The sequence below is a fragment of the Falco naumanni genome, chromosome 3, assembly GCF_017639655.2.
Source record: "Falco naumanni isolate bFalNau1 chromosome 3, bFalNau1.pat, whole genome shotgun sequence".
Taxonomy (NCBI): domain Eukaryota; kingdom Metazoa; phylum Chordata; class Aves; order Falconiformes; family Falconidae; genus Falco; species Falco naumanni.
This window is the reverse complement of record NC_054056.1, coordinates 16,587,106-16,598,082: the sequence shown is the minus strand read 5'-3', so window position 1 is coordinate 16,598,082 and position 10,977 is coordinate 16,587,106. Positions and strand designations below refer to the sequence as shown.

The window sequence follows — 10,977 nt, the reverse complement described above, 5'->3', positions numbered from 1 at the left end:
CAGGGTCGGAGCCACTTTATTGGAGGAAAACGGAGCGGCGGGGCGGAGCCAGGGGCCGTGAGGGGCATCTCCCCGCCCCCTCACGCGCCGCTGCACGCGGCCCCCGTGCGATCCCCGGCCCCGCCGCCACGTGCGGCCCCGCCCCCGGGCGGCAGCAGCGCCCCCTGACGGCGAAGCCGGGACAGCGCGGCTCTCCCGCTACCGGCCACCCCGCGGCTCGGTCCCCACCATGGCACCGGGAGGGGCGGGCGAGGAGGAGGAGGCGGCGGCCCAGAACCGTCCACGGAGCCTGTAACCGGTTACAGCACCGACCGTGGAAATTCCCGGGCCGAATCCCCCTCGACAGCTCCGCGCCCCTCTACCAAGGCACTGTGCACGTGGCTGGCTGTGCTTGTTAGTAATTAGTGACAGGAGTGTCTTAAGGCAACCAGGTAAAGTTAGTTAGCGTTTCGGTAATCAAAATAGGTTTGCTTTGAACAGCAGTGCGTGGGCTGGAAGGACAGCAGGCTCCAAGTGGAGAGGCGTCAGGTGGCACCTTCAGCTGATCCCAGCTTCCTCCCGTAACTCACGAACTCACAGACCAGACTACAAAAGAAAAAGTAGGACAAAGGGTGTTCTCCTTCAGCCCGTCAACCACAGCAACCCTGCATTTTAAGAACTTAAGGTATTGGGGATTTAAGAGTTTTTCCCATCTTGGTTTTCCTAGCTTTAGTCTCCCCTGGTGCCTGTGTGCCAACACTTCTCGCCCAGGACAATGTTATCTGTTGCCAACCATTACCGCAGCGTCTGTTACTGTATTACAGCACAAGCTTCAACTTCTTCCTCCCATGAAATACTTGGGGGTTATGTGAGAATTACACCAGCGAGTGAGTGGTACGTTCCCTGCCTCGCTATTCCAACCCAACACTGCTATACCTTCACCCAGCAGCCAAGTCTCTACTTGTAGAACGCCTCCAGGCTACAGACCTGCTGCACTGAAAAGGGTTCATCCCGCAAGAAGCTGAGACAGATGGAAAGCAGCTTCCAAACAAGGGAGGTACATGGCATTCCTCCTTATACTTCTGCAATCTGCAGCTGTAAAAAGCTGAGGTTGCTCCTGGTTTCCAAGCCCTTGCTATTCGCACCTCACCTGTGTGCCACTGCACAGGCCTTGGAGATTGAACTATTCCAGCTCCCACAGCGCTCACAGCCCGCCATTCATTGTGGGCAACAGCTGTTAAAGCAGACGCTGCTATTTCAAATTAATGTCTTATGTGCTATCATGTGGGTATCCTGGCTTTACTTCCACTGTACCAGTCAGTGAATCAACATCATCTATTCCATCTCTGTGAGAAATCCCCATCTGGATGAAACTTACCAATAATGATGATGATGACAATGAGAACAACAGCTATCAATATTGCCCACATCTGTGAAAAAAGCCATACAACACTTACTACAAACTGCAGAGCAGCATTAACCGGCCTTTAGGGTGCAGGAAAGCAGCCCTGCAAGGTGCTTTTGCACTGTGCGCCAGATCTAACAAGGCAAGTAGAACTTCTTCAGCAAGCAAGCTCGCTTCACTACAGCTCGGAGATGGGGGGCCACGCACGCAGGCAAAGCAGACCAACAGCCTCTTTTTTCACTGAGCCTCCGTGCAAAGCCTGTTTCAGGTGACTATACAAGCAGGAGTCAAGAACTACTAAACATCATTTCTACTCTTACCCTATACTGCCTCTTTCAGAGTCTTGCTGCTCACCGAAGAGGATTCCAACCTTCGCCAACAGCTACAAGTACAGAAGTCTCCGGAAGCTCCTTCTACTTTAATACTTCCTGCACGTTAACTCAACCTATGCTTTTTTGGCCTTCCTGTTCCCCAAAGCCTCAGGTTACTGAAGCATTTCCCTCTGGCCATGACCATCTTAGATAAGGTTCCCGCATCAAGTGGCACAGCTGGTAATCCAGCTCATGGTTACTTCGCCTAACCACTATGCTACATTTTAAAAACACAGATGCTGGAACTGAAATAACATTGGCTAAAGTCGCTTTTCCTTCTGCATTTTGAGACACAAACTGTAATGGCATTAACTGCAACACTGCGTAGCATAAGTACACAAGCCATGGTTACCTTACAGTTCTTCCACCAATACTTCCTTTTCAGCTTGGCTGCACTGGTCTCAAACTGGGACGCTCCCGCTTGCAGCGCATCAGCACGGTCATCCAGCTCTGACAGCTTCTGATCTCGCTCCAGCACCTTGTCCACATTCACTCTCATGATGTCGACCACCTACATCAATTTAATGTTTACAGTAAGTCACCGGCTGCATCACCCACTACTGAACTGCAGGCAACAGACAGCAACACACAGTTTCCACTGTATTCATGCTCTCTTCTCACGAGGTAAGAGCTACTGCCTTTTAGTATATCCAGTCATAAGCTGAAACAAAACCGTGACACTCACCTGCAGCTGGAAGCCCAATATCTACTTTAAAATGTTAGTCATGCCAGTTGTACTGGCATTCCCTTAAACCCGGGAAATAAATCCTGACTCACTTCAGCAGTCGAGATGTATAAACATGATAGTCAACCATGTGTCAAAAGAATACTGTCAGTAGCCAGCCTCGATTTTGGACTCCTCAAATCTGGACATGTCATATTTGGCAGTCAGCCTTCATTGCTACTGATGAGAGAAAGGCTTGTTCTCTGTAAGAGCAAAAGTTTTTATCTTTACTTATGCCAAATCCTCAAGCACTGACTGCAGCTAGTGTTTGGACACCAGTAACCTCTCTCTACTGCCCCACTCCAGCTGAATGGGTTTTTTTTTTTAAACCTTTGCAAGAGTTAAGATGACACAAGTATAATGAAGCAAGCTGAATGATATTAGGCTTCTCTGTCGTATAACGAAGGGGAACCTGCTTTGGCCAAAATATCCCTTCCAGTTATACCGGTGTCCTGAAGGACAACAATGACACTGCTATCAGACTAGACTTTTACCTCATCTACTTGGTGTTGAGTCTGCTGAAGACGACGGTTACCGCCAGCAGCCACATTTGAGCTTCCAGGAATAGTGGCTGACCTGCAGCAAAGAAAATCATCATTATTCCGTTTAGCTTTTGATAGGTTGTGGGTTTGGCTTTAAGTGGATATGCTTAGAGTACACAAGTTATCTCATATTCCTGAAAACAGGAAACTTGTATTCCTAGAACAAATATGAGGCAGTTTCCTGTTAGAGAAGTGATGTCTTAACAGCTGGTAATAGGTGTAAGTCATGCAGCATCCCAAACATCTTGCTTGATGTGCTAAAAGACAGCAGCAGCTTGCTAATGCTAGTTTACAGTAAGGCATATGGCAATTCCCTGTGAAATGGTTCAGGGCACAGACATTCCAGAGTCTAGGCTCAGGGCTGTTCCTCTTCTCCAGTATGAACACAAATACTGCACTTCAAGTTACAGCAGCTCACAAAAAATTAAATACAGAAAGTTAACGGTTATTCTAACTGTGTGCTCTTCCAGTGGTTGTCTCCATCCCTGTTCTTTTGAAACGGCCAACAGGGAGCAAGAGAAAGCACAAGGAAGAAAAGGCACCCAGCATACACAATTTACCTCCAATCAGTCTGAATTCATACTCTCAGGCAGTCGAGTTCTTTTTACCAGCTGCAACACCCTTCACCTTTGTAACAGACACAAGAGCCTCCGTACACACATCTCACACCCTTTTCAGCACTCCACTGATTTTTTTTTATTGTGTATCTCTAGAACCACCTGTACTCAACTTGCCCTTCCGTGTTTTCATTTCCTCTGCACCAGAAGCACGTACCATTTCATGCATCCTGACACTCAGAGGAGCTGGATCTGAGCACAGGCTGTACTTACCCACTTGCACATTGACTTCTAAAGTACATTTAGCAAGAACTAACGCGCCCAGAGGCACAAGGGGCGAACCAGGAAGGTGTGACAAGGCTCGAGAGCAGCAGCAACACAACCAGCCCTTCCGCGCCGTTCTGCTGCCGGTGCCAGCCCGGGGAACCTCGAAGCGAAGCCTCCTCCTGAGAGCCGGGCCCCGAGCGCCGCACCCGCCCGGTCACCGGAACGCGGCCGCCAGCGCCCGGGCAGGCGCCAAGAGCGCCGGGACCGGGACCCGGCCCGAGCAGCGGCCCAGGGCGTGCGGCCCAGGAACGGGCGGGCTCGGCCTCGGCCTCCCGCAACCCCACCCACGGGCGGCGCCGGCCCAGGCGGGGGGCACCCAGCCACCGCCGAGCGCGCAGCAGGCCCCCTGCCCCTGGTTCCCGCCCGCGGGGTCCCCCCGGCCCGGCCCGGCCCGCACTCACATCCTGCCGGCGGGGCGGGAGCGCTGCCGGTCTCAGCCTCGGGCGCGGCCCAACGACAACTGCGCGCCTCCCTGGCGGCGCCCAGGATATGACGCAATCGGGGGCGGACCCGGGGCGGACCCGCCCCCCGGGTGGGCGGGGCCAGCGGACGCCGGGCGCGGCCCGGGGTGTCCCTCGCCCCTTTCTGGCACCTGGGGGGGAGCGGGCCGCGGCCTGGCGGGCGGCGGGGCTGCGGGGGGAGCGGGGCCGGGCCAGGCCGCCGGGGGGGCTGCGGGGGGAGCGGGGCCGGGCCAGGCCAGGCCGCCGGGGGAGCTGCGGGCGGGCTGGGCTCGGCTCGGCTCGGCTCGGCTGTGGCGGGAGCTGCGGGACCGGGCATGAGGAAAGGCGCCCCCCGCCCGCGGCTGTGCTGGGGGGGCCTGCGGCGGGTGCCCGCGGTGCTCGTGCTCCTGCACAGCGCCCGTCCCGCGGCCGGGGGGCGGGGGCAGCACCGGGTGTCTAAACGTCCCTCCAGCTCGAACCGCTGCGAGGTTCTGACCAGTGGTTCTGTGTGCAGCCGCCGCAGCCCGGACCCCCCGGGGCAGGACACGGCCCGGCCCCTGCCCGCTTTGGTGTGATGGTGCGCCCTGGTGTGGCTTCGGGGGTGCTGCCGGGGCGGGACACTCCGGTTCTCGGGGGCAGCACCCGCAGGGGCGGGGCAGTCACGCTGCCGCGCCAGCAAACGCCTGGCCCGAGCTGCTGGGCCCAGGTACGGGCCCCTAGGAGCTGGGCTTGGGCGGTAGAAGTGGGCACGCTTGTTCTTTACATTAAACCAGCGTGTGCCCTCCATCTGAGGGGGAACGCCTGCCCAGGCAGGCAGGTTGCCCTTATCCCTCCTGCGGGTTGTGGAGGGCTCTTGGCGCGGCCCAAGCCTGGGAGTGCAGCTGGGCTCTGCTCGCAGACCCGGGGCTCACGCCTGCGCTGGCCTGGCTGGGACGGAGCTGTGTTCTCCATCGCACCGTGCCCTCGTAACACCCGTGTTTTGGCTGTTGCATCAAGGCCTTGGCCGTTTCCCCAGCTGCCCCCGCAGCGCAGGCGGGGGGTGGGTGAGGCTGGAGGGGACAGGGCTGGGCAGCTGTGCCAAAGGGGCCGAAGGGTTGTTCTGACCCAACAGCAATGAACCTGGGGGCAGGGGGGTGCCATTCTTTCCATGGTATCGGACAGCTGCTGGGAGGTAGCACGTGACTGCTTTTTCATCACTTGTTTTTATTTTTCTTCTTTTCCTTTTTTCCCTTCGCTTACAAAACTGTCTTTATCTCACTCCAGGCATTTTTTCTCCCTGTTGCTCTTCAAATTCTCGTCCCCCACAACACTGGGGAGAAGGGGGGGAGGTGGGGGAGCGAGCAAGCAGCTGGTAGGTGCTTACTTTCTGGTCAGGGTCAACCCCCCACAATGCTAAAGAAGAACCCAGGAATTAACAGGCACGTACAACGGAAAACATGGGAAGTATCACTGAGCAAATGGGGGAGCTTAATGCCAGCTTATTCTTGAAGCAAAACATAATTTAACTCATTCCTCTGTAGTCCAGAAGAAACTCCTAATGAAAGCTCATCTTCTGTTGTGGTCCTGGGTTTTGGAAGAACTTACTCCTAGTAGTACTAACATAACCTTTCACCGGCCAGATGATGAGTGTATTACAGCTGTCTGTCCCTGCTAGGCTGGCCTGGCGCTCAGCCGCCGGAGTTGCGTTATTGAGGGCTGGTTCCTGTACTGTAGTATCTGTTCCATGCAGTAGTTATTAGTATTACTGTGCTATTAAGAGAGACCTCTTAGGCTCTTGCATCAGCAGGGCTCTTGAATTCCACCAAGATTCACCTCTGCTTTGTACACAATGTAGGATTTAGTGTTCTACTTCTAGGTCTGCGTGGTTTCTCACGGAAAGCCTGGATGCCCTGCCCTGAAAGTGACTGTCTACTGGAGAGGAACTGAAAATAATTTTATCCCAGAAAAGCTGGTCGTCCACAGATGAACACGTTTATGCTACTGTATAGACCTGCTTGAAGTTGTGTTAGAGAACCTGATCAGAACTGGGGCCACCTAACAGCTGGTGAAACATTTACAAATATTATATAAACTTAGATAATTTCACAGACTTTCTGCATTTGAAAAACTACAGCCTATTGCCTTGAAAACTTTAATTTCCACCAAACCAGGCCACTAGCTGCAGCTGGGCTGAACTGGGACCTTAAGGAGAAAGGGATTTTTCATGCTTTGTGTAGTTCTGGTCATCTTGACAGACTCTGTAATCCGAGGCTCAGATTTATGGGTGGACGGGTACCCAGCTTTCATGGGTTGGGAAATTTTCCTTTCTGCTGCAGGGGTGCGAAGAACACACAAAAAGGACAACTTTCTGCTTGGGGAGAGGGCCTCGTGGGAAGGAGAGTGGGCGGCTGATGGGTGCGTTTTGTAGAGCAGCAGCTCGCGTGGGAGCTGCGGCAGGGCCCTGGGTCTGAGCCGGTGGCGCACAGCAGCGTCCTGGAGCTGCGGGCTGGCCTCAGAACTGGAGCGGGCCCGGGCTGGCAGCAGCACGCTCCGGCAGCGCTCTGGGAGGTGAGGAGCTCCCCTTGAACACCCTGCTTTACGGGCTGGATGAGGGCAACGTGCTGGGATACCGCAGCAGAAAGGGTGGCAGATCCAGGGGCTCGGCCCCTCCTCGTGGGGAAGCTGGGGGCTGCTCAGCTTCTGACCCCTGAGAGACTAGGTGCTACTTACAGGCAGGTGATGTAGTAGAAGAAACATGTTCTCTTCACGGTTGCTTTACGGCAACTGAAGCACCCGTGTCACTTTTAAACTAGGATGGAAGAGACGTGTTTAAAAAAAGGCGCACGCTTTGTATGGGGAAATTTTCTTTGTTTTTAATTTACAGCAGAAAGAATATAAAGCATTCAGAAAACATTTTCCATATTTTAAGGGCAATTCAAAACATTTTGCATGGTTCCAGCAGCTGAGTTCTTCAACAGATCCATTGATTCAGTGATGCTTTACATGCACGGTTACAAAAATAAAACTTACAAAAGAGAAGACATCTATACTAGTTTTACATGCAAGTCTTGGGGACCCCCCATTGGGCACCAGCTATTGTGTGGAACTGCCATAAGCGTGCAACCAGAGAGGGGGTTCATGTTATATTCTGTATTTCTTTCACACAGTATTACTGCTGTCGAATGTGTTTCACAAAGGAGCAATTCCATTATCAGAAGACAGAAGATCTGGCTCCTGGCACTTGGGAATTCGAATTTTCCCGGAAAGCTGCACTTACTTATCTTCCGTGAAAACGTTAAGTTCCACAACCAAGAAAAGGGTGAGCAGAATCACTTCACTGCGGGGGGAGCCTTTCTCACTCCCCAGCGATACACTGAAGGGTTATGGCCCGACACAACAAAGCACTTGGAAGCTGTACTTCGCTTCAAGCATGCAAGTAGTTCTGTTGCGCCTGTGGAATTGCTTGCATGGTTAACAGCAAGTACACGCTTAAACGTTTGGCTGAAGCAGGATCTAGATTAGTAGATACACCACCAGGCCCATGGATCTGGAAGAGTAATTTGAAATAGCTCTGTATATTACTGAATCTTTTTCTGTAAAGAGAGGGAGTTAAAACATTTCCACTGAGGTCACTACTCTTGTTAGGAAAAGGTCGATTCTATATTGTCACGTATCGGTCAATGGGAGCAACATTTTCATTTCAAAATGTCAGTTCTTCCAGTATTAATACAGAGCATTTCCAATTCATTCCAAAGGAGATTCTTCGGCGTCTCCTGTTCTGTTTTTGCGTGAGAGGAAAATTTAATGGTTAAGGTCCCAATTCCATACAGTAAATCAAGGCTATGAGGCTGCCCACAGGCACAGTGTGAGCGCCAGGCCATTCGTTTTTCTTTTTTCCTTTTTTTTTTTTCCCAAATTGAATTAGGTCATAAAGCAGCAGTTCAGAAATGTACAAGAGAATTCTGATAATGAGCTATAGCACATCTACTGTAATTCAATGCTGGCAGTGAAAAGAAGGAATTAAAAACAGGTACAATTATAGAAAAGGCACCAAGAGCACTGACCCCAGTTTTTTTGCCACAATCTTTGTTTTTACTCTTCTTTTAAAGACACCAGTTTAAAAGCTTCTTACATGTGAATATTTTTAGGCTTCACAACAAGCCTTGTGTTTAAACATTGTAGTTGGTGGCCGGGATCAAGCAAGAACAACTATTCCAAAACTAACAATCTTAAATTTACACCAGTCCGTTCGGCAATTTGAAAATGCCACGAGCAAAACAAACACACAGGAGCAGTTTCTGATCTCAGACACATGTACGTAACCCACAGTAGCAACACGGACTTCAGGAGTTTCTTCCATTACATTCCTGTGTAAGAAAGATCAGAACCTGGTTCCCGTCGTCGAGAACGTGTGACGGTTTTAAATTAGTAGTTCAATTTAAAAAAACCCTAATTTCTTTGGCTCCTCACTATGTGGAAATAGCAATATACCATGACACCCCTACAAGATCAGTTTGCATCTTTTTTTACGTTTTACTTTATTTTTTTAAATTTTTTGTGCAATTTTTATGACATTTTCTGACTTCCAGCAGGAGATATGAAAATGTGAAACATATTTTCTACTTTCGTACTATTTCTTTTTTTTTTTTTTTTTCAGTTTATGTTCATTCTAAGTGTTCTTTATCGGAGTGAGTGTATGGTGTTAAGCTAGATACGGTTTCTGTACTCTTATGATTATCTGCTTTGCAAAAGTAACTTAATTTTCTTAAGCAATATTAGCATTCACATTACTTGGCACCATTGGCAAAAAAAAAGAAAGACGGGGGAAAAAAAAAAAAAAAGAAGGAAGGAATCAATAAATTAAATCCAACCAAACCAAACTCCTGGTAGCCAAAATCAAATGTAAACATATCCTTTTTTTTTCTTTTTTTTTTCTTTTTTTTTTTAAGTAATGTTGCTCTGCCTTTTTTTCCTAAGTCTAAATACAGTAGCTCTTTTTTGCCATTTAGTCATGCTTTAGCAAAAATGTTCTTCTAAAGAACATTTAAAATAAAGTTTCTTATAGTGAAATAAAGTTTTTGTTTCATTTTACAGACCATAGCCACTAATGCTTTGCTTTGTTCATTTCTTTTTCTTGAGTTCATGCACATATCTCTTTGTTTTAATATATACAATATGTACAAACAATACATCCACACTCTTCTCGTTCATTCAGACAAAACTATACAAATAATAATTTTATCTTGCCAAGTTATTGACCCTTTGTGAATAAAATATTTAGTAATTAATCAATATATTCCCTTTCAAATATTTTTTTCTCATTTTCCATTTCTACCTTCTATATATACAGAAACTGCCCAGATTTTGATGAAGTAGCCAAAATAAGAAATTTACTGGCCAGAATGCAGCACCACTCTGATCTTTAGGTGGTATAAAATGTCCAGGCAACATATGTATGTGACTCTGCAAAACGACAAGAGGTTTGACAAGTACTTAAGAGAAAAAGCTACATGTTGGACCGACTCTTTTAAGAAATTAATCAAAATAATAATAGCACATGAAAGTAAGGCTACAAAATAAAGTGCTGAATATGAGAGAAAGTACGTGACAATTGATATGTTTGCAGGTTCTAGTAAAAATACCAAAAAAACGTTTTAAAACGTGCGTAAGCTGCTCTCTCGGTTCCTCACGCATTACCCGTTTATCTCACACACCAACCCCTTCTGTACGTTCCCACGGGATGTATTAAAAACCTGCAGATTTAAAAAGTTGCATTAAGTGTGCTGTAGAGATTGAAATCAAACACAAAGGACAGGAGTGCGAAGGAAATGAGGATGCATGGACCCAATAAAGATGTCCTGATCTAAGCCCCTCCACTGAGACTCTCAAAGCTTCAGTTTCTTGGAGATGACTGACAGGTGCAGGAACAGCATTCTTGTGTTGCTTGTGCATTCCCACCTTTTCTCAACAATATTTTTGGTATAGTATTTGTACAGTTCCACATGTTGTTTAATACAGCCCTATATGAAAAGGATAATTAATCGCTTCTTCCTTCTTGGAGAATGAAGCAACTCACAATTTCCTCCTGGTGTCTTTTGTTTTCCCCATGATCCAACAGAAGATTGAGTTCCAAGATGTCTTGCTGAACAAATTAAAAGTTGTCCATGAAAGTGCAAATGCAATGACCAAAACATTACTGTTAAAATCCTGCAGCTGGTATTTCCAGAACTGCAGTGGGTATTTTTGTTGTTGTTGCTGTTGCATGTCTCTGCTAAAAACAGAAAATGAAAACAGTCTGAAAAGCAATGTCACATTGCTACGGGATGCTGCTGCGGATCTTCAAGTTCCTTGGCCTTTTTCAATTCTTTCACTCTGAAAAAACAAAGAGGAGCTATATAACACTTCTATCGCAAATCTCTTTCAAGACAGAAAATCAAAATGATTCCTCACTCTAACCTCCCGTGCAAAAGAGCCAGCTCCCAGAGAAATGGCAGGAGGCTAATACGTTCCTGACGCTGTGAACAGTTGGAAGCGCAAGAAAGGGCCACTAGAAATCCGAGACAAACGTATTCTGAAAGAGCTACTTATGTCTGGCTGCTGTTTTTTCCTGACACTGGTAACTGCAGCTGGCCTTCCTTCTGGGGCTGCCCTAT

At 48.7% G+C, this 10,977-nt stretch overlaps 2 protein-coding genes across 16 annotated transcripts in view; both read right to left on the bottom strand.

Annotated features, from left to right (window-relative positions):
• VAMP3 (vesicle associated membrane protein 3) lies at nt 1-4,408 on the bottom strand. 2 transcript variants are annotated; one of them, XM_040588371.1, is made up of 5 exons: nt 4,307-4,408; nt 2,974-3,055; nt 2,108-2,266; nt 1,358-1,409; nt 1-585 (listed from the first exon to the last, which is right to left on the bottom strand). In XM_040588371.1, coding segments are annotated over exons 1-5 (315 nt in total). In that variant the 5' UTR covers nt 4,309-4,408; the 3' UTR covers nt 1-565. The 2 variants fall into 2 exon arrangements, with proteins under 2 accessions (XP_040444305.1, XP_040444306.1); XM_040588372.1 differs by lacking the exon at nt 1,358-1,409.
• Nucleotides 4,409-7,177: 2,769 nt separating this feature from the next.
• The window catches only part of CAMTA1 (calmodulin binding transcription activator 1), a 323,207-nt gene continuing 319,407 nt past the window's right edge, over nt 7,178-10,977 (bottom strand). For all 14 annotated transcript variants that reach the window (XM_040588315.1, XM_040588301.1, XM_040588306.1 and 11 more), the window contains one exon: nt 7,178-10,696. In XM_040588315.1, coding sequence (XP_040444249.1) covers nt 10,633-10,696 — 64 coding nt within the window. In that variant the 3' untranslated portion in view covers nt 7,178-10,632. The remainder of the gene's footprint in view (nt 10,697-10,977) is intronic.